General features: G+C 39.2%; 1 protein-coding gene across 3 annotated transcripts in view; it reads left to right on the top strand.

Annotated features, from left to right (window-relative positions):
- rgs7a (regulator of G protein signaling 7a) overlaps positions 1 to 23,318 on the top strand; it is a 45,932-nt gene extending 22,614 nt beyond the window's left edge. For 2 of the 3 annotated variants that reach the window (XM_018696969.2, XM_018696970.1), the window contains exons 3-18: positions 2,997 to 3,093; positions 6,212 to 6,262; positions 13,297 to 13,403; positions 14,509 to 14,560; positions 15,575 to 15,639; positions 15,964 to 16,040; positions 16,254 to 16,335; positions 17,328 to 17,402; positions 17,570 to 17,668; positions 17,992 to 18,053; positions 18,495 to 18,605; positions 19,099 to 19,224; positions 20,613 to 20,799; positions 21,101 to 21,190; positions 22,274 to 22,310; positions 22,473 to 23,318. In XM_018696969.2, the coding sequence (XP_018552485.1) occupies positions 2,997 to 3,093; positions 6,212 to 6,262; positions 13,297 to 13,403; positions 14,509 to 14,560; positions 15,575 to 15,639; positions 15,964 to 16,040; positions 16,254 to 16,335; positions 17,328 to 17,402; positions 17,570 to 17,668; positions 17,992 to 18,053; positions 18,495 to 18,605; positions 19,099 to 19,224; positions 20,613 to 20,799; positions 21,101 to 21,190; positions 22,274 to 22,294 (1,302 nt within the window). In that variant the 3' untranslated portion in view covers positions 22,295 to 22,310; positions 22,473 to 23,318. The remainder of the gene's footprint in view (positions 1 to 2,996; positions 3,094 to 6,211; positions 6,263 to 13,296; positions 13,404 to 14,508; positions 14,561 to 15,574; positions 15,640 to 15,963; positions 16,041 to 16,253; positions 16,336 to 17,327; positions 17,403 to 17,569; positions 17,669 to 17,991; positions 18,054 to 18,494; positions 18,606 to 19,098; positions 19,225 to 20,612; positions 20,800 to 21,100; positions 21,191 to 22,273; positions 22,311 to 22,472) is intronic. The other variant, XM_018696971.2, reaches the window with a different exon arrangement.
- Positions 23,319 to 23,361: the final 43 nt, after the last annotated feature.

Below are 23,361 nucleotides of genomic sequence, written 5' to 3' on the forward strand. Positions count from 1 at the left end.
TGGGGGACGGAGAAAGAGAGAAAGAGAGAAAGAGAGAAAGAGAGAAAGAGAGAAAGAGAGCGACTCTTGCTCTCCCCCTCTCTCTCTCTTGTGGGAAGTGACTTTCCTCTCTTCCTCACAACATGAAGCCAGAGAGCATCCCGACTTCAAGAGCTTTAGATCCTGAATATTCACGCTGGTGGCATTTTACCATGTGTAGGCGGTGAGGGTTTGCAGAGATAGGAGTATGTGTGTGTGTGTGTGTGTGTGTGTGAAGTATTGATCACTGTTGCTGTTGTCCTTGTTTGCTCTGTGTCTCACAGTGCCAGCTAACTCTCAGAGAAAGACAGTGAGACTGAGAGAAGGTTGGCGTTATATGGCACACTTACTCAACAGGGATGAGCTGAACACAATTAGGATTAATTTAGAGAGATATGCTTAAAAACAACAAAAGGAATAATGCGCATGCCACATAAAAGGAGGCCACATTTGTTTGTCTGTGCTTCAGTTTGCAAGCCTGAATTATATAATGATATTATATTAATACTGGAATGTTTTTGATTTTAGCATGGTTGAGTTAGAATACCACCCTCTCCTCTAAATTTACCATGTGTTGGTTGAGGATCACCTGTTCAGCTGTTTGATACCTAACTGTCAGATGTCAACATTTTCTGGAGTTCAACAGCTTCCATTATACTGTGATCAAATATTCTAAGTGTGATTGAGATGCACCCCCTTTCCTTCAACCTGCCTCACCTCCCATTAATTCAGTGCCTTCTTACATTTTACAGCACAGACTGACATAATCTGAAAATGTGAATTTTTGCAACCATTTTTTGTCTCTCAGTCTTTCTGGCTCTTAAACTCTCCTCCAGCAGCTCTTTAGTTACAGTATTTGCCTGTGCTCCATCATTGTCAATTAGGCTCCAATCACTAACTGGGATGATTTTTAGCTCCAGGGTATTTGACTAGCTACAAGCTTTCATTATAACATATGCAGCAGTACCAGCTCATGAACTGCCAAACCCAAGAAGTCACAGATTTACATATCAAAACAAGCTTTTTTCATAATCAGAACTGTTCCTTTCTCACCAATATGGCCACAGAAATTCATTGTCACCCACACAAAGCCTTCGTTTGTATGAAATGGAGTCAGCTGCATCCAAATTGTGTTGCCTTTCCCAGATGAGCTCCACTGATAAGTCGTGTGTGTGGAGATGGAGAGGAGACAAAATTGACGGCGTGGGGGGTGGGAGAGTTGATCAATGAAGACAGACCTGTGTAAGAACAACATAATACTTCAGTTTAGTGCACAGTCACAACTTCCAGACACCACACACTATGTTATGGTTGGTTATATCTTAGGAGTAATAAGATAAAAGGGAAACACTTTAAAACAAAAAAGACAATTTTAAACACTAGGCACAACATTACACAACATAGTTAGGGATTCAGCTCTGGATTGGTCATTTCCTCCTCAACCCCCAGTCATGTGGTGGTGTTCCCCAGGGATCTATCTTGGGTTCCCTATTGTTTTCACTTGTTGTCTACACGTTTCAATGTTGAGTCTATGTGTAAATGTTCAGTGAAAATGGCAGCCCTGTCTTAGATGTCATAAAATTTTCTGCACCGAATCTGAATGAACAGATGCAATTCTTTTATTTCCATCTGAACATTCCAAATAAATTATGGCAGCTTGATAACTATCGTCAAGTATGTCACCTGTTTTTAAAGGCATGCTTTTTGATTCTTTTTATAGAGCAGGGTTTTCTAGTTAAAGAATGAAATTAACAAATACAATACGTTGAAAAAGTGTCTACTCTCCTACTGTCCTTAAGATTCAGTCAAAAAGCTCATTTTCACCAATTATTGCCTCTGTTTAGAACTGATTTTAAGAATTTAACATTTGATCAATGAACATTTACAGGGTCAGCAGCATGCATCACTGCCTGCCACAATCTGAAAGGAAGCCAAATCAGAAATTTTGAAATTTCACATACAGTCCCATGGGTGTAATGACAAGATTACATTAGATTAATTAAGCCTGAGACCTCATGCCATGACTAACTTTTTTTCAGAATAGCCTTTTTGTGTTAATGCTATCATCAGCTTACTGTGTTATTTCTCTGTTGAAATGGACAGACACTGACAGAATCACCACAACATATTGGTGTTTGTTAATGTGTGCCTGTTTGTGTAGTACATCTCACTGCGTTGCCAGGCCATCAATCTATGTTTTCCATGTGTATATTTTTATACACATCGTTACACTGAGGGAGGAGTTTGGGAAGGTCTCCTGGCATCCAATCTGTCTGACGTACTGTATTGGGGCCATGCTCTACCGACCACTTTGCTCCCTTCTGTGTGTTCTTGGAAACGTGGCTGCCTTGTGTTGCCCTGCCAGACCCTTGAGACAGCTCCCAGTACATTTCTGTCCCAGTTACAAACACACAAACAAATGTTCATGTGTTTGCATGTGTGCCTGTCTGTGTCTATTCCCCTGTGTATGTCATTTTTTTCAGTGCAGCTTTTGGTTGAAATTTGTAACTCAGTCAATACTGGACACAAAACATTTGAGTCTGAAATGTCTTTTGAGTGACACTATACATTTTTCTTCTTTGCTCTGCAAAGTTTGGATGTGTGGCTGTTTTGGGGCACAAATATATTGTGATGGATAATAACTAGAAACTTCATTGCTGGACTTCCAAAATTCAATAAATGTTGCAGAACTCAATAAGTACAACTTACCCATAGATTTATGGGACAAATGACACAAATCAGAGAGATTTGTCAAAGGAGAGGCAGAAAATCTGACAGCAGTGATTATTAGTCACCTACTTCCTCACCTCACTCTCCCCTGGAGACATGGCTCAACCACACAGGAACCTGTTTGTATCTGTTTACCTCTTTCTGCCTTGCACACACACTCAACCTCCACTTACTAAGGCAAGTTCATGAAAAGTGCTCACTCTCTCTCTTTCTCTCAATCTCTCTCCCACTGTCCCTGTGTTGTCCAGATGGAGGAAGTAATAGCACGCATGCAGGATGAGAAAAATGGCATCCCCATCCGAACAGTGAAAAGTTTTCTAACCAAGATCCCCAGTGTTTTTTCAGGTAAGGCTCGTAAATCGCTTCTCTTCTCTTCTCTTCTCTTCTCTTCTCTTCTCTTCTCTTCTCTTCTCTTCTCTTCTCTTCCTCCACCTGGCTCCCACCCACTAAGTACCCAACTAGTACTCTGTTCATGCCAAACAAAACACTGAAAGTATTTAGAGAGTTGTCCATTTTGCATTTCACACCGGCAGTGCCAGAATGTCAAGAGGATCATATTGGATTTTCGAGCTGTGCAACCTAATAGATAAGAATCCATGCTGGAGTGATACTCCATAAGAGATGAGTTCAGTTAAACACTACACTCAACAGCTAAAAGGAGAGAGGCCATCATCACTGTTATTTTATAAACAATGCACTGTATGCTGTAATATAATCTACAGTTTTAAATTTACAGTGTTACAGTATTAAATTAAAAGCATATATATATATATATATATATATGCACACAGTATTCTACAGCTACAGATCAATATGGTATCAAAATCCCAATAAATATTATCAGTGGACTTTAAATATTTTTAAAGTCCACTGATAAATGAATAATCCAAACCCTTTGTGTAATTCTCCTGCCTTCCTGCCAATTGTGCACAAATCTCCTTTTTGCATGATTTTTTGCCTCAGGGCACCAACGATGCCAGAGCCACCACTGGTCCCCATCAGTGCTAACAAAGGACCACACTTGGCTTGTCACAATCAGTAACATGTCTGGGGCGTTTTGACATGGGTGGCTACGATGGGGCACAGATTATAAAAAGGTCTGCGGTGAGCGCCAGCTTATGAACACAGACAGATAAATTTAAATCGCTAACTTTAGCTTTAGTGATGTTGGAGAAACAGTGACAAATGCTGTGGGCATATAAAGAGCAGCTGATGCACAGCTCTTTTTTGTTTCCTTTTTGATGCCATAGCGTTTGTGTGTTTGTCTTTCTTTAAAAACAGTGGCAGGCTATATTGAGTAATGATTTTACACCTGGCCAAACAACATCAGCTCAGATCTGTTTCTATTCCATCTTTTTTGTCAGATATTGTAAAATCAGAGCAGCTAGCAAACAGCAAAACTGTTTACATCTTCAGGAAAATTACAGAATTGCAACAGATGGCTTGTATTTGGAGCGCTGCTTTGCACCTACCCTATACTGTACAGTACATACTGCAGTTCTATACTGCATGTCTAAAAATGACATCATAACCATAAGCGTTGCAGTATTTTTCGTCAAAATGTGCACAGCCTCTATCAAGACAGCTTCATTTTTTAGCAAAAGTACTGTCAATGTGCAATGTTTTCAAGTGGATCAGGACTGTGTAATGCTCAGACTTCATCCTGCCCCCCACCTCCCAAACACCACTCCTGGCAGTCTCTAAGGCTATAACAAGGACACAGTCCCTCTGTAGCTTCCCCTCTGTGAACACTGCCAATTGTGTTCAATGGAGCACTTGGCTAAGCTGTAAGCACAATGTAACCCGGGTTGCTGCAGCTTGTTTTTCCTCTGCACCACTCAGATTTCTTCACTTACCATTTTATTCACTTGTTACAGTAACACCACCAATTCTCTCAAATGACTACAGTGTACTGTTGACGGGATTGATGTAGCCAGATTCCATCCTTAGGGTAGTTTTTCATTTTAAACATTGCAAATGTGGTTATTTTCCTTTTACTATTTTTCCTTTTTATACATATTTTAAGAGTATATTTGACTAACATTTACTTGTACGATTCTTCTTGTACGATTTTCACATTCTCTTAATTTCCAGGTGTTAATTTTCAGCTGTGCATGATGCCCATTGCTATATCCTGTTACCCATCACTGCAGCAATTATCCAATATTTGTCATCACTGCGATCATTAATAGTTGATGCTTATCATTTATCTCTCTGTTTTTATTATTGTCACATTCTAATATGTACACATGCACCCACACACACATACATGCACACCCACACATGCACAGCCCAATCTATGGGCATGATATTAATCAATTCTGAGAACAGCCTTGTTAGAGGATTACCTTACACATCTCATTTAAGCTCTCTCTTAGAAAGTGGGTCAACTTTGATAGTGTGAAAATGGGGTTGTATTAATGATGTTAATCCATGGAAAATCTCATCTGGCCACGGGGGGCACCCGAAAAGCAAGGGGGTGCAGCGATAGAGAAATGGAGAGACACAACACAGACGGACAGAAAGGTAGCTTGATGGACAGAGAGACAGCCACAGGGACTGACTGTCTCACTGCATGAATTCCCTCATGTCTGCATTTCACACCTTTTTTCTGCCTTCTGTGGCCCTCGTCTCCTCAACACACCTTCACCTGTCAGCATGACAGACAGTAATAATAGGTTGGAAAATATATATTTAGACAAAGTGCCAAAGTCACATGTTGTAGTGGGGTGTGAAAATGCCCAGGAGGGCAGAGGATGCTGTTATGTTTCTCTGAGATGTGAAAATGATTCAGTTGCATTCGCAGATGGAAAAGTTTGATTAAAAAAAAGTTTGATGTCCATTCTAGGAAAATGGAAAAGATGATATGCTAGTCATCTCTAGGCCTTTACTCAAAGCTTTTGATGACTGTATCATCTTTTTAAAGAAATTGATACAGGTGGTTTTTGTGTTGTCTTTTGTTTGGTTTTACATTTCTCCTCTCCTCTCCTCTCCTCTCCTCTCCTCTCCTCTCCTCCTATTCTGACCTGTTTACATCTTAATATTCCTTTGTGGCAGCTGGAAGTGTCTGAGGTGATGCATAGACTTATTAAATGAAACAATTGCAACTGCAATGTCTGTGCTGTGACTGAGTCAGACAAATTGTGTTGTTACTGTACACAATGGATGCTTCATTATGCCATTGTACCTCTCTGGTCATTTATATTAATGGACTACAGCCAAAGAGAGCTGGCTTGGAGAGGATGTCAGAAAAGAATATTTGGTAATGGATGGCCCATTACCCACCCACATAGTGCAAGGTGAGAGGAATTGGTATGCTGTGATAATGAGGGGAGGTGGGTAGAGTTAAGAGTGTCATTGTTTTCCCTTTCATTTGCATGTATATGGAAAAATGTGTTTTAGCACACTGTGAATATATTAGAGATATCAATTATTCACATTTATGTTCTTTCTCTCATTTCAGGTTCTGATATTGTACAGTGGATGATCAAGAATCTGGACATTGAAGATCAAGGTAAAAGAGCTGATCAATACTGATGAGAGGTTTTTAAAGTTCAAGTTAGTTATTGTGGTTTTGCCACTGATTTGACCCCGTTAATAAAAGGGTCAGCTGTTGGAGCTGCAGCAGTGGATGTCACACACAGCCCATGGAGGCAGCTAAGGTACTTTAGGTACACTTAGCGCACGACTGCCACAATTTGCATTAAAACTCAGTCATAACTCAGTCAAATCTGAACACACAGATATGATACACATCTTTTCAGATTCAGTGTCATCATTATCTCTGATGTCCATCGCAAATAACCATCCATAACTCATAGAAAAAATGCACTCCTTGTAACTCCACTTGCCTGAGGATTGTCTTGATTGACTTTAAAACACCCTGATCTATGAGAATTGTGTAAGGTGTTGCTTCTTAACTAATACTAATGTTGAAAATTTGAGGATATCATTGTTTATACTGTATATTTTTGTGGCTTTCTGGGAAAGATGAGAGGAAAAGTGCTGATCAGATATCATACAAGTTTTTTAATTAAATGTTTTCATTAGTCTGCACTAAAGGAAAGAGGAACACTTACATGCCTTTGTGGAACCTGTGTGTACCGCTAGCTTACAGTATATAAAAGTCCACAGTCCTGCATTTTCTTTGATCTGTCTTTTTGTGTCCTTGAGCTACATCAGACACTGCAATTTTTTGGTCTTATTCTTCCTTTTTTCTTCTTCTTCTTCTTCTTTTTTTTTTTTTTTTTTTTTTTTACAATTCCAGTGGGATAAAGTATAAGTAGACTGTCTTGAGGGAGTTGCCAGATCATTAGCTGATCCCCTCACTGCACATAAAATAATTCAAAAGTGGGGAAGTTGAACTGTGATGAATATGGATATGGATATGGATATGATATGAATATGAACTTAAACCGGTTGCCTGCTTTGCATCAAAGATGGTGATCAAGAAGTATGGTTAACAATGTGAAAGCCGATCTTTTCTGGGTGTTGTAGGTGTGTGTTTACTTGGATATTGGAGTGTTTATGTGTGTGGGTGTGCATTCGTTCAGTGTTTGTCTACTCTAGTGTGTGCCTCAGTGTTGTACAGCCTGTTCATAGTTGTGACATAAGCAATTGTTCACTTAGCTGACTCATCAACTCACAATTCCTTTGTGTGTTGTGTCATTTGTATGCAAGGATCTTCCTATCTTTTTCTCTGTTTGCCAGTTGTGCTTGTGTATGTGTGTGCTTAATGTGTTAAACTGGACCAAAAATGCTCTTTTTTTGTTTGCACTGTTACTGAGGTCTGTCAGTAACGCATATGTCATTCCCTCAAGCACATTTACATTTATACTGTTACATTTTGTGTCACCTGCAATATTGAAATTGCTTATCCTTAAAAGCACCTCAATTAAATGGTTAAAACTGCAATTTTATAAGAGCAAAGGGTCTGAAAACCTGTTAACAAGCAGATGTTTTTTGTCCTTTAAGAATATTTTGTTTTTATCTGTGTGTACCACCCCCCCCCGCTTTTTTTTTTTTTTTTCCAAAGAGATACAAAACATGCTGTCAGTTGCCCTGCGGTGGTGAACAGAGTGTTGTGCAAAACTAAGTGACTTTAGCACAGAGCAACTCCTGGCGGGGCTGACAAACACAGCAAAGTGAAATGCAATTAATTTGGCTCAGAGCACGATAGCAGCATGTTTATGATATAAAAGCAGGCGAGCTTATATCAAAGTTGACTGGGGATTTAGAGTTTTTTTTGCCAAATGAGTGCCACAGATAATATACCAACGCACTCCAGATGAACTCATTATCATCCTATTTGACAATCTCTGTAGTCCCCAATCCTATTTCCATTCAGTACAGCATTTGATTAGCCAAAGCAAATTCCTGCCTCCAAAGTTCTTCTCAAAAGTTTTCTAAAAACCTTTGGGACATTTTAGCACAAGACTTTGCACTTGTAACTCTTAACCATAATACTTTCATAACAACTCAAACCATAACACATCATCATCATTCATCATTCTTCTAGAGCCAATTGGACTGGCAGGCATGAGAACCACTGGAATTAACTGCTTACCACATTTAAGGTGGCTCAGACCAGATTCATTAGCATGCACTACTGTGCAGCCCAGTCCAGACAGCTCACACAGGGATTAGAAACACTGAGAAGATAAATGTGAATGAGGAGCCACGGGTTGACATGATCTATAACCTTAAGATGAACTGTCAGGTGTGGATATAACTGCTGCAGATAATGCTTCAGTTATACATTTAAAGATTTCAGTTATACATCAGTAATCTCAACACGCATGTGTATAGGGTTTTTAACACTTTGAACCATTTGCTCTTTTTAACTTTAGATTTTGTCTCAAAATCATCAAAAAGTAATCCAGTTAATTATTATTGGTACATCCGTGTTACAGCGTAAACAGGAACTGCTAGCAGCTAATTCAGCATGAGAGTCTGTGGTGCAGAAGTGACAAAATCCATGAAAATGAATCTGTTTTTGCTTTAGACTGTTAACATGCAGCAACTATGCCCTAAGCCTGTAAATGAAGAGAGTGGAAACAGACCAAACAGTCTAAGGTTCAAATGGGTTAATGGATTAAGGACTGATTCTCTCACAGAGTCATTTACAGTATGAATTAGCTTTGCTGTATTATCATTTCTTTTAGCCAAGAGGGTTGTAAAAACCCAATCAGTTCCAGCGTCAATGGTCTGCAGCTCTTTTGACCTATAACCTGCCTGACAGTAAATCCCTCCAGGGCTATCAATATGACCATTTATTACTGAAATAAATGCTATGACACTAGGAAAGCTCAAAACATACTTATATAACAATGCAATAGATAAAATTCTGTAATAGCATAATTCAAAATAAAATTTTTACCATTGTTTATGGTGCTTTTCATTGCCAAATTCAAAAGCAAATTCTCCTTTGTGCAATTAAAAGTGCAACATAAAATAACATCACTGTATTCTTATACTGCAAAATGCTAACAGTATTCAGGTCATTATCAGCCACATGTAGTAGTTAGCAGGGTATATGAGCTTGTGAGATGGGGAGGCGGAAAAATGAGTATGCATGTGTGAACATCTGTGCTTGCACGTGTGTGTGTCAACAAGTCCTCCAACATAAATGAACATCATCATTGGAGCTCACCAGTGGAAGATGTACTGGGTTGTCATGGTAACAATAACAACACTCGGTTAAACCATCAGGGTTTACGCTACATCTGTTTACAGTTTCTTCAAGCTTTGCTCCCGTCATAATTGCTGCGGCCGCTCGAGGTCACCCCAATAAAAAAAACATAAATATGGATCATAATAAGCTACTTGCACAGGGAGGACAGTCTCATATGAGAAAAAGTGAAAAGATTGAGCTGAACAGCACATAAGATAAGAACATAATACTGTCCCTTTTCACAGACTCTAAAGCATTCCCACAACACCATGCAATTTCTGAGGGTGATAAAATCTCACCCTCTCAGGATAATGTTTTGTTTGACCGACATGTTGTTGGCAAAGAGCTGGAGTCTTTGCCTCTGTGTGTGTGTGTGTGTACCCCTGTGAGAGAGAGTAAAAATGATAGACATGGAGAGATGGATCTCTCATGATATCAAAAAGTTTTGTATTTAATAATTTAGATCCCTGTGAGGGACTAAACAACACTAGATATATACAACAGTCACATTAACCACACCACAACAGGGCATCAGCTAAAAATCAACATCAGTCAGTGAGTGTATATCAGTGTGTTATTAAGGGTGAGAACTGCATATGAAAGAGCACCCAATCTGCTCCGTGGAACATCAGGGAACAGTAAAATGATCTCTGAGAGAGGACATATGGCTCATCAGAACAGCATGGAGTGGGTGCATACTGTTCTGCATAATGGTCCTAGGCTTCTCGTCCAGCCTCCTTCAAGCATCCTGATCATTAGGCCTGAGAGTCACTCCTGCTGTGGAGCCCCTTACTTATCTTTTTCATTCTCCTGAGATCTCTGTGCACCATGGAATACATGTATAAAAGCTTGTAACTTTCTTAAAGCAACATTATTCAACTATTTTACCTCCAGATAATAACTGCAAAATCATTTTGATGGTACACTGACTTGTAATGGTGAGAATGGCGCCTCTTTCATTCCCACTCCACACCGCAAACACCTGGTTTTGCGCTATGTAACTTAGGTTGAGCAGGTACAATCTCCCATAAGAAGTGCATAACATTTACAGCATGATGTCACACACAGGTGAAGCTAGTACCTAAAAACTACATTTAAGTACAGTACTTGAGCTAATGTACTTAGTTACTTTCCACCATCAATGAAAACAATCACCTAAACATCTATAAACAGTGCACACTGTGTAGTGCCAACAAAAATTATCAAAATATAATTACAAATACTGAATCTTTTCCCATGTCTTTAGAAAGCTCAGCTGGAAGAATACTCCCACACTCCACTTGGCCGGACTCCAAACTGCTGGGTTTTTGGCACAGAGCTGGTAATATGATGAAATCAAAGGGTGTTTTCCCTCTGGACTCTGAGGCCGGCCTTTCTCGACAGCTTGACTAATTCCAGTCCAAGGTTTAGTCAGCTATAAAGCTTGTAGAAAAGCCTGCAATATGTTAAATGAAAGCCTCAAAGTCCCTTGCTACCAGGAATTGATCCTTATAGACTTAAGACAATCTTAGACAATCTTGGTCAATCTTGGTCAAAAACTCTCCTCCTTTTTCATTTTCATCCATTATTTTGTGCCCATCAGGCTGTATACTTTCTATACACTTAAAGAAATTAAATCTTTGTACTTGGATACTAAATTTGTGTTGGATGATTTCCCAAACTTGGAAAAAAGCAAAATACAATGTGGGGATGACATCCAACATCTATCCCTTAAAAATGCCATCAGAAAAAACCCTCAGCTTCACTTTAACGTAAGCTGAGCAAACCATTGCAGGTGACAAAGACATTCAAACACAAAACGAGAACAGATCAGCCCTGTTGTTGAAGAATAGGAGACAGCGAGCTCTAATTGCGCCATCCCAGATGTCATTTTTCATACTTTGCCAACTTTAATTTCAATCTGACATTCATCTTGTCTGAGATTACAATCCAGAAAATGACACAAGCTAAGTCCATTCCCTGTAGCTCCGCAACATAAATTACTCTTTCTCCCCCCATCTTAATAATACAGCAAAATATAATATACAGTGAATTTATATATATATATATATATATATATATATATATATATATAGCAATTTTGCTGTAAGAAATAGTACAGTGGATAAGATGGAGGAGGTGTGTTTATAAGTAAACAGGCTTAAATAACTTATGAGTCATAATTTATTAATAAATGGAGTCCAGTCTCACATATGCACGCACACACACTCTCTCTCTCTCTCTCTCACACACACACACATACACTCACATACACACACACACACACACACACACATACACATAAGCACCCTGACCTCTTAAAGCTGTGACAGTCACCTCAGTGGTAAAGGAAAAGCCAATCTATATTTATCTCTCTCACACACATACATCTAATGTGTGTATGCGTGTGTGTTAGAGAGGAAGAGAGAGCACAGATGTGCATATTTTATGCATGCATACAGTAAGTTCATGTTATAGCATTCATAACTCTGTCAATTTAGAGCATGTCAAGCATTTCAACCTCTGTAGCCATTAGCTTATTAGTGTATTGGTGTCTCCTGGGCTTTCCACAAAACATTCAATAAATAATCAAATAAAATGGCAGAAATAGACACTGCTGTATGAAACAGCTTGTAGATAAACTGTCTGATATAGTATTCATGTTGACCAAGAAAGTGGCAATATTAACGGAGAGCTGTCAAGACATTATATCACGCATGAATAATAGACGTCAACATTATGAGGGGGTTACAGGTTGAGAACAGCAGGGAATAAGTGGTGGCAGTTGATGATGATTACATGTTTTCATTATCTGATGGTTCTAAATCAGGGACAGTCAGCCATGTGCTGTGGTGCGCCAGAGGGAAGCGGGTTTTCACTCTAACCAAGCACAACACCAGGTGATTTGACTGATGAGTTCTGCCTATCCGGCTGAAGTCGAGCTAATCAGCGAGACCTCCTGCTGTGTTGTTTGGTTGGAGCAGGGACCTGGCCATCCTTCTGTCAAAGCAAATGTGAGAGTCTATTAAAGCAGCAGCTTCTAATTCAGGTCTTGGTATTTGTTGTGGCCATTTTGTCAGGATGAATTTACACTCTGGGATTAGCTGGTGGGACAAAAACACAACATGCTGCCCCAGGGATCTGTGACAAGGAACTATTGATTGCAGAGCAATCACAGCATCTTCCTTTAATGAAAAAGTGAGATCCCAAAGATCTTTTAATGCCTCACTATAAAGTGAATAAAGAGTGTTTATAAAGAGAATATATTAGAATTTAAACTAAGGAAATGCTTATCCCCCTGATCCTTAAAGCAAAAGTTTGACATTCTGGAAAATTAGCTTATTCGTTTTCTGGCAGAGAGTAAGTTTAGAAGATTGGTAGCTTTCTCATATCTGTCTGTTAAATATAAGGCCTGGCTTAGCATAAAGACTGGAAACAGGGGGACACGGTTAGATTGGCTCTGTCAGATGGTAACAAAATCCACCCACCAGCACCTGGAAAGCTCACGAACGAACACATATATCTTTAAAAAACAAAGTGAAAAACAACAAGTTGCCATCATACGGGAGGTTATGTCAGACTTTTTTGGCTCTGAGCAATTGGAAGGAAACCAGTTGTAACCAAGTTACGAGTCATGGCCAAGAAATAGTCCGACACATAACCCCCGCAAAAAACGTTAGCATTTTTTTTAACCTTGCACAGTTTTTGTACAGGTTACATAAAAGAGATATAATATGTTAACACACTCTCACGACAAGACAATACATGTGACTGTTTTATAGGCATGAAAGTAAAGTTGCATGTGCTGGAGTATAATATTACTGTGAAAACTGACAGAAATAACAGCAGTACGCCAAGTTGTGAACAGCTTTTCTTTGCCTGTGTTTTTTTCTCAGTGGAGGCTCTTCACTTAGGAACTCTGATGGCTGCACATGGTTACTTCTTCCCCATCTCAGATCACGTCCTCACTCTCAAAGATGATGGCACTTTCTATAGGTTTCAGGTAAGGATAATGATACAAATGTTCAGGTTCTTTGCATTAAAGTATCTTGTCATATCTCTATTTGTTGCTACATGTCTATGGTCATATTTCAAAAAGGCCTAAGAAGAAAGATCTTATTTGTAGTGCCGGGGTCAATTACTCATTTGACCAAATCAACTAAAACACTAAATTGTAATTTTTTTTGACTAAGGGCATGTTTTACACATGTTAAAGCATGTGTTATGCCTTATTACTCAGTTTCAGCCATATTAAAGCTGTTCACAAAATGCTCACTTACGTATGAACAGAACATTTTAATCCAGGGTTTCTTAAGGTTAAGTGTCATGTGACAAGCTGACAGGATTGCAGGAGATTTCTAAGACTGATAAGTTCTTATTTGATTTATGTTTTTGTCATAGAGGGAAAAAAAAAACACATGTAGTACGTTTGAAATATACTGCAGTGTCATTTCTATATAAAATATGTTGTTGAAAATAAAGTACAAAAATCGTTTTACATATGACAAATTTCCAGCTCTGATACCTGCGGTCAGGAGAATTTTGGAATCTATAAATGGAGTGACTGGCCAAAGACAAAGCTGTGAAATCTGTTAAAGTGCCTCTGTGTGATATGCTGGAGTCAAAACAGTGATATGGGGTTGTTGCACTCCAGTCTTACAGGTTCTTGAAAAAAAATTGCACTTACTGTCAATAGTGGGATTGACAGTTGTAGTGATTTTTTTCCCCCCAAGTGTGCTGCGCAGAACTAACCAAAGTAAATCAATGCCTAAGGCTGTGGCTGCGTTGGTAGCAGGCTTAATTTTTCCTCTTTACATGCAATCGGTTATTATTCGCAGCCATTCCATTCAATGCTGAACAAGAAGGGCCAAGATTCACATTGGTGTCTGCTCTCAGCGCTCACTGGAAGGAGCTTATGTGCTTTAGATGTTATGCAGACCCCATTATACAACAAAATCTTTTATTGTGACAGATGCAGCACTGTGACTGCATGACCACCTCGCATGACAGTGCACACTTTGTTTCAAAACGCCATGTGGTTAGTTGCACGCTGTCAAAGTGAGGCTTCTTTTCGTTTTGTTTCTTAATGACCTGTTTTCCTTCTTCAGACTCCATACTTTTGGCCATCAAACTGCTGGGAACCAGAAAACACAGACTATGGTGAGAGAGCTGTTCTGCTATAGTCTGATTTCTTCACTGTGCATTGTGCAGTACGTACTGAAGAGCCTAATGATGCAGACTGTCGGTGTAGTGAATGAGATATATTTCTTATCACTGCTGATGTTACCAAAAGTTCAAAGGATAAAATACAAATGATGCAATTGCAGTGTCTGGATGGTTGATAGAAGCATAAAATCACATTTAGTTCTATTCAAATGCTTGGCCCACAGTTACAGTAGAATCAATTATAGAGCACTGGGCATGCAATAACTCTGTGTGCTTTCTATCTTATTCATATTTTATATATTTTCATTTTCCATGTACTCCAACCTCAGTCAATTGCCTCACTCGTACTCTCTGACTGATGCAGGCTGATTGCAGTGAAGGAAACCAGGAACGTGTTTTATACGCGTGCACCTGTTGTGCACATTTGGCTGAACGTTTTAATGGTGATACAGGGAAGAGCTTTTCATTGTTTACAGTGGAGCACTGTGGAGATAAACATTTCATAATACCAAAAGTGGTTCAGGTGGATAGCTGCAGCCTTGCATGGTCTTTCATTTGTTGTTTGACTTGTAGGAGAGAAAAAGGGGCTAATGCTCGCTGTGGGAATAATCTTGTGGGTGTTGGGGGAAGTTAGAATGTCTCAGATGTAGCAAACAATTCACGTGAATGATGCCCCTTAATGAAAACAGTCTAATGGCATAATGAAGCTTCCACATAATGGTCAGTTAACAAAGGGATGAAGGGATGATGGTAGTACAGGAAGACATCAAAAGTCAGGCAGGCAGGCACACACACACACACACACACACACACACACACACATACACAAGCAACAGACACTCACACACTATGCAGAATCAGTGACCTTTGTGATTTGCAGGCCAGTTTAAATGTGCAGTTGAGAGGATTAAATGAGTAAACGCAGGGCCACTTAAGGCCGTTAAAACCAAGCTGAGATCCCGTTCTCCCTCTATTACCAATCTCTCTCTCTCTCTCTCTCTCTCTCAGCTGTTTACCTCTGCAAAAGAACAATGCAAAATAAAGCACGTCTGGAGCTTGCAGACTATGAAGCGGTAAGTGAAAGAGGTCTTTTAGTGTCAGCACTCCCCTCTTCACATATCTTTTCTATTCTTGTGTTGGCACGGCGCTCAGGATTTATCTCTTGCCTTTTTGTTTATACTGACATTTGTTCTTCTCTGTGTTCCTGCATCATTCGTAACTTTTCTTTCACCAAAGCTATCAAATGAATCACCAGGTTAGTTTTTTTGCTATGTGAGCAGGGGATCATTAAAGATAGGATCCAGCCGTGCACTGTTCACAGCATGTGCAGTAAACATAATCAGCCCAGATCCCTCAAAAGCCTTTCTTTTCCTGTTTGTTCTTTGTTTTACTTGCAGGAGAGCTTAGCAAGGCTACAGAGAGCTTTCGCCAGGAAATGGGAGTTCATTTTTATGCAAGCAGAAGCACAAGCGAAGTAGGTTTCTATAAGAACCACACACGCATTGAGCCATTATGAGTGAGTCCTCTTACACCCTCATTACGTCATGATTAAACTTAGTGGTTCTCTACATTTTTTCAGCAATTTCCAGCAACACAACTTCACAGATGAGCAGCACATTAAACATGTGGTGGAATAAGCTAAACATGCTCTGTCAAAACAGTTCTGAACTCATGTTTTCTTTCTCAGAGTGGACAAGAAAAGAGACAAAATTGAGAGGAAAATTCTCGACAGTCAGGAAAGAGCATTCTGGGACGTGCACAGACCAGTGGTGAGTGAAATTACTGATGTTGTTGTCACAGTCACCTTTTCTGTAGCCAATATGATAGCTAACATAATCAACATCATCTTAATTGTTCCTGCAGAAGTGAAAAATATTGAAAACATAATTTCACACTGACCACACTGTGCTACACCCACGCACATGCACCGAGTCAAAAGAATAATTACATAGATATGGTAAATCATTTACACTCTCTAGATTATTTTAATCTATTCCACACATTTCACAGGTGGTAGGGATGCGTCGAGCTGCGTGACAAAGAAAAAATGTTTTGATAATGTTATGCAGTTACAAGCCCTTCATAGATTACACAATTTATATATGAGCTATACAAAATTCCTGTGACATATGAACACTCTGTTGTGTAGTGCTCTGCCATGCATCACACATGCATCGCCACATCAATAACTGCCACAACACATCAACTTCACTGCTGCTCTTTACCTTGTTTGTACACACGTACAGCTTAGCATTAGCATTTAGTTTCCCCCTGAGGGTTAAAGGGTCTCCTCTGCTGTATTTCTCCGAAAGCCACTGCACCATGCTTAATTGGAAAATAACAAGTTCAATTTATGCGTCCTTGGAGCAACATAATCAATATTAATTCAAATTTCACAGTGACGCTGTCAAGCTACTTAGCGCTGTTCTTCTGGAAGAGACCTAGATTAGACCACTTGTTCAATCAGCCAGAATTTGCACACTAAGACTCTGATTTCCCGCTGGTTTACTTGTTTTGCTAGAATTGGCACATTCCATGTTTAATTAACCAGCATCTGACACATTGTCCCAGAGACTTCTCAGAATCACTTCACACCCCAGCTAAGCACGTTGGATTTGATTTACCGAAACTCATATAATGGCGCTAGAAACGCACCATCACTGTTTGTGGCGTCATCCTAGACGGCAAAGCATAAATAGCCCAAGTCGTAAAAATTTGATTTAAACTGATTTTGAGATTTTTTTCCTCACTCTTCCCACAGCCTGGATGTGTGAATACAACAGAAGTCGACATAAAGAAGTCCTCCAGAATGAAAAATCCCCACAAAACCAGAAAGGTACATTACATCTTCCCACTGATACACCTTTTAAGGTCGGGGTTGATAAGCCTGAAACACAGACATGAACAAACACTCTTATTGTTCCTTGTTGTGCTTGTCAGCAGCTGTGAGGCTGCTACTATTGATTATCCTATTTTATTATGTTTTTTTTTTTGTTGTCTCAGTCTGTGTATGGGCTGCAGAATGACATCCGTACCCACAGCCCAACCCACACCCCTGCCCCAGAGGCCAAGCAGCCTACAGAAGAAGAACTGCAAGAACAGGTAAGACCTCCAGGTGGCGCTCTACTATTAAAGATGGGATCTTTGACAATTTGAAGACAGTGCTAGCACTAAAATTGTAGTTGTGGTTTTTATTTTACATCTGTAACTTAATAGTAACCCCATTTTCAGTATTCAGTTAGCATCATTAACAGCATCAATAACATGAAAATGTACACACACACCACAATGTAGCACAGAATTTCAAGTGCACACATAAAGTCAAATGACAAAATTATCTTGCAGTTGGTATGTGAACATACCAGCAGTTGCTTGTAAATTCTTGGAGACTGATATATGCTAATTATTCCCTGCTGTGGTTTCAGATTACCTTTTGGCAATTGCAATTAGACAGGCATCGACTGAAAATGTCCAAAGTGGCAGAGAGGTGAGCAATGTTCTTTGTGTCTTTATTCAGTTTAGCCATCGATCTGTTTATTGAGCCATTAAACGGCCCAACATGGCGTGGAATTAAAAGCCTCAGTGACCTTGAGGAGTGATTCGGCCCAGACAGTTTTCAAAGTGTTGGTTTGTCATTTCCTTCACTGAAAGAAAGGTGCATTCAGCAAACAGTTCTCTACCCTTATGCCCAAATGCCAGGGTCTCTCTTGTCAGACTCTACCTTTAATGTCACTTTGAAGTATTTGTTCTCAAGGGGATTTCACTTCTCCTGTCTATTAAAGCTCACAAGTAACTAAATCATACTCACTCTCAGAAAAGTATGGATCATAATTTCACCAGATGTGATAACTAGGTTATAACATATGTCAAATTTCTACCTGTGAGATTGATGTCATTCATATGCTCTCTGTTGTTTCCTCAAAATCAGTTTGCTGGGCTACACAGAGCAGTACGTTGAATACGACCCTTTCCTCACGCCTCCAGATCCATCCAACCCCTGGATCTCAGATGACACCACACTCTGGGAGCTTGAAGCTAGGTGGGTATAATATATAGTACAGTGCAAATGTTTTAGGCAGTTTTAGGCACAAATGTTAAAATGAGGATGCTGTCAAAAATAATCCCATGATTATTTTTTAATTCATCGATTAACCTCATGTGAATTGCAGTAAACAGAAAAAACCTAAATCTGATCAGTATTTCTTATGATGCCCCCCTCTTCCTCTGTACTTCTTCCTCTGTAGTATTTTCCAGCATCTTGGAGAAGTTGCCTCAGTTCCTCTGTGGATTCAGACCTTGTTCTTCTTGTCTCTTAGGATAGTTCTTTATAATGCTAACTGTGTGATTGGACTCATTGTCCAGAGTAAAAACATCTAGAGTGCCTAAAACGTCTGCACAGTACTGTATGTCTGTCTACATGTATTCATATAGATGTAAAGATCACTTGATATATGCTTACAGTTTATAGAATGTTTTTGCACACATACCTCATTTGTGAAAGATGTGTTGCATTTTTGTGTTTCTTCCTCCAGTAAGGAGCCAGGCCAGCAGAGGGTAAAGCGGTGGGCTTTTGGCATCGATGAGGTTCTCAAAGATCCTGTGGGTAGAGAGCAGTTCCTCAAATTCCTGGAGTCTGAGTTCAGCTCAGAGAATCTCAGGTAGGCTATGTAATGAAATACACGGACGGGACATTACACTGGCTTGCATTCATTTCCTGGAGACTTACCCTAACTGTGACCATATATAATGTTGTTTTAACTACCTTATGGACACGTCTTAGGTAGTTTAATTAATAGCATTTCATTATATTTTATACAATGATCATATGTTTAATATGTGACATAAAATGGAATGACTGTGGAAACCTACCTCAAAAATGTACTTAAGTGCAGTAATTGAGTAAATGTACTTAATTATTATTCTGGATTATATCAGATTGGATTATGGACTGTGCCTGTAAACTGTAAATAAACTGTAGCAGTAAGTACTTACAGTTTCCTTAACCTTTGCAAATTATAACCTCAACCACAAACCAAGTCTTAAGCCTAAAATAAATAGTTAAATTTAATGAGAACAGCTTTTTGTTCCCACATGGGTCCTCACAATGTGACTGTGTGAACAGATATTTTTTGCCACAACATGATTAACACAAGCGCACACACATGAACACATGAGAGAGACTGTGGAGGTTTTGATTCATACTTTGCTGTGCCCCCAACCACACACACTATATGAAACACTCATAGAAACAGTGTATGCACTGCAGGACTCCCACTGTACATGACCATAGGGTTAGATTGGACTAAATAAACATCACTTTTCTATGATTGTCTGATGATGACAGACAAGACCAATAATATCTCACTTTACTAACAGTACAAATGCTCCCATAATTGTGGATACGTTTTCACGTCAACGACAGCAAGGAAGCTAACAACTATCAATCTTATTACTAGGGTTAGTGCTTCTTTCCATGTATAAAAGGTAACCTACAGTAATATTTTTAAATGGAAGCAGTAATAGCTGGTGGATGCAGCCTTTTAAAAATATGCACAATTGCAGCTGTGGCTAGAATAACATAGGTGGGCAGGAATATTATGTTAATCGGTTTATTCATGGTAACAGGAATACTGCAGAGTATTAAACGTGCATGCAAACAGCTAAATATGAATAAAGTAACCACTGAGCAGAATGGCTCCTCTACTCCCTCTGATGGTACACGCCTGTATTGTTCCTGCCCACAGCTTATAATGTGGTCAGAGGAATTATGGTCTTTATTATTTTTAAACCCAATGTATTGTGTCAAGCACATCCAGAACTGAGCTAACTTAAAAGTTGATAGACATAAAAATGTCATTAGTTTGAATTCTGACAATAAAAAACAAATGACTGTTGACTCTGTAACCTAACAACAATCAATATTCAAAAACAGCACAAGTGTGGATCTGTTCTATATAGTTTCTTCTTAGCCAAGCAAACTTTTAATTTGTTGTCCAGAGCTACTATATTAAGAGGCAACATACTTACCATTAACTTTGGTCTGTAGGTTCTGGCTAGCGGTCCAGGAACTAAAGAAACGTCCCATCAGAGAAGTTCCAACTCGGGTTCAGGAGATCTGGCAGGAGTTTCTGGCCCCCGGAGCGCCCAGTGCCATCAACGTGGACTCCAAGAGCTACGACAAAACCACCCAGAATGTCAAAGATCCGGGACGCTACGCATTTGAGGATGCACAGGTATGTGATTATTCAAGAGCAAATGATACAAATACATTAAATCACATCCATAGCTTATTTCTTGAGTAGTCTGTATACAGTTTCACGCTGTTCAGCTTTGACTGGAACATTGCTTGTTATCTCAGCACTGCATAGTGCTACTGATGCAACAGCAACATCTTCACTCCTGATAGTTTATGAATCACAGCTTTGTTTTCGCGGTCAACAGAATATTGCATTTCATAATTTCTGTTCACTACAATCTGTTACTTGTGTTTGATGCTTTCATACATTATTTTCATATTATTTGTCTTTCCAACAGGAACACATCTACAAGTTGATGAAGAGTGATTCTTACAGCCGTTTCATCCGTTCCAGTGCCTATCAGGAGTTATTACAGGCAAAGAAGAAGGTAAAACATAGCTAGAAATACAGACAAGTATATGTAAATGATGAATGAAAGTATGTACTTACAGCTGTTGTACATGCATCGGGTCCTCAGTCATGGTGATGCTGAAAGCTGCCCTCCTGGCACCCACAGTCACGCCTTTTCAAAGTCTGTTAAATCACACTTAAAGCTCATTCCCAGTAATCTGTTCATATACAAAACAGTATAAACAGTAAATTTCATTTCTGTCACCTTCACCTGTATGGATATATATTCTGTTGCAGGTATATACAGATATTTTTGATCACTAAGGGATGAAAAATCATAGTCCTGTGCTATTATTATTATTAGCTTAGCAAGGTAATGCTAACATGTTAACAAACAATTGGCAGACACTTTTGGCTCTCCAAGCAACTAGTTGAAATTACATGTAGTTAATTGTGTTAATTGCTTAAAGCAGGTTCAGGCAAATGTCTCGTACATATGTGTCCCACATCTGAACTGGATATAAAACTCCTGAATACAGCTGAGTTGCTTAAAGGTGCAAACCAGTTCAAACCAAAGAACATGTCTAACAAATTGGCACCCACATACCAGCAATACCAATGAGGGACAGAGAGAGGGAATACAAGGTATTAAAAGAGTCTGCTCAAGGTGTGGATGATGGAGTGGCTGATCAGGACTCCTGTCAGGCTTGTAGAAACCATTATGAATAGCAGAGACACAGAATGTGTCATAACATGATGAATAATTCAGTATTACACAGGTGTATTTATGTGCTTAAAACCAGCTCTGTCTCACACCTCCTACGCTTTATCTGGGTGTCATTTCTGGAAAAGAAGATTTTATTATTATAGCTACGGATTTTAAAAGAAAGGAAGAAACAGCCAAACCTACAGCAGTTTCTAGGAGTACATTATGTTTGTAGCTGGTTGGTTTCTTTCTGATAAAATATCATTGGAATACAGTACCTTGGAAGTGACTCTTCACTATTTACCAATACCTGTTTTGATACAGTTTTGCCTGTTGCCAGTTTCACTTTTATAATGATGATTCCTCTGCACAGTAAAATTACTTCACCTAACATGTGCTTTTTTGTCCCCACAGAAAAGTAAGAACTTGTTCTGAAGATTCTCGCTTCCAGGTAATGTCCAGCACAAAATGATACATGCTAAACATCTGCATTTGATTGTTGTATCTTGTAATAGCTACAGAATAAATGTATTTGCTCTCTCTCATTCTGACTTACATATTTACACCATTCTCTTTCCACCTGTCTGTCCCACCTTCTTCTCTCTTCTCCCAGTGCAGGGGAAGCCACTAGCATCCAAGAGGCTGACCAGTCGTGTGCCATCATGCTAAAATCAATGCCATCTCTCTCTCTCTCTCTCTCTCTGGGACATGGAGAGGGGGACCATCTCATCTCTTCGTCACCATTGTCTGTCCATCCGCTCTTGGCTCAGCCAGGTGACGTGCCGGGCCGTCTGTTCGTCTGTTGTCCACCGGATGTTGCATGTCCATGGAGAGGATGTTCCTTCTTCCCTCTCCTCTTACAGTAACTGAATATATTTCCAGTATTCTCAGAAAGGAGGACTGCTGGACTTGTGAGGACACTGACAGACTGGTGAGATGAAAAATGTCATTGAAAAAAAAAAAAGTCAAATCCAGTATTCCAGTTCTTTCCATCATAACTGCAGGATTGGCGCCCCCTCTCTCACTTCCAGCTGAAACAAATGATGTCAGAGAGAAAAAAAAGAAAAAAAAAACACATAGAAAAAAATAAAATGACAGCTTAAACTGATAAATCTAACCAATGTCATCGCTTTACATGATCTGAGGTCACAGATACTTTGTCACGCTATGGGAAGTGTTGTGCAGAATGAATATACAATATATATACATATATATTATGATTATTATTATGATTATTTATTGTGCATTTATTTTGCTTTGCATTATTTTATTGCACTACAACAATTAGCACATATGGTTTTCATTGCACTTGTAAAGTCACATTCAAAATTACAAAAATACTGTCTCCTGTCTTATGTAGAACATAATTCTTTGTTATTCTCTCCTGCATTTATTTTTATACCATATTTAAAGACACTTTTACTTACTTGTACTATTAAAGTTGGCCCTCTATCTGTTACTATGGCCTGAGCTTGGATTTTATTTTATTTCATTTTTTACTT

The sequence above is a fragment of the Lates calcarifer genome, linkage group LG16_LG22 (assembly GCF_001640805.2).
Source record: "Lates calcarifer isolate ASB-BC8 linkage group LG16_LG22, TLL_Latcal_v3, whole genome shotgun sequence".
In the NCBI taxonomy this organism is placed as follows: Eukaryota; Metazoa; Chordata; class Actinopteri; family Centropomidae; genus Lates; species Lates calcarifer.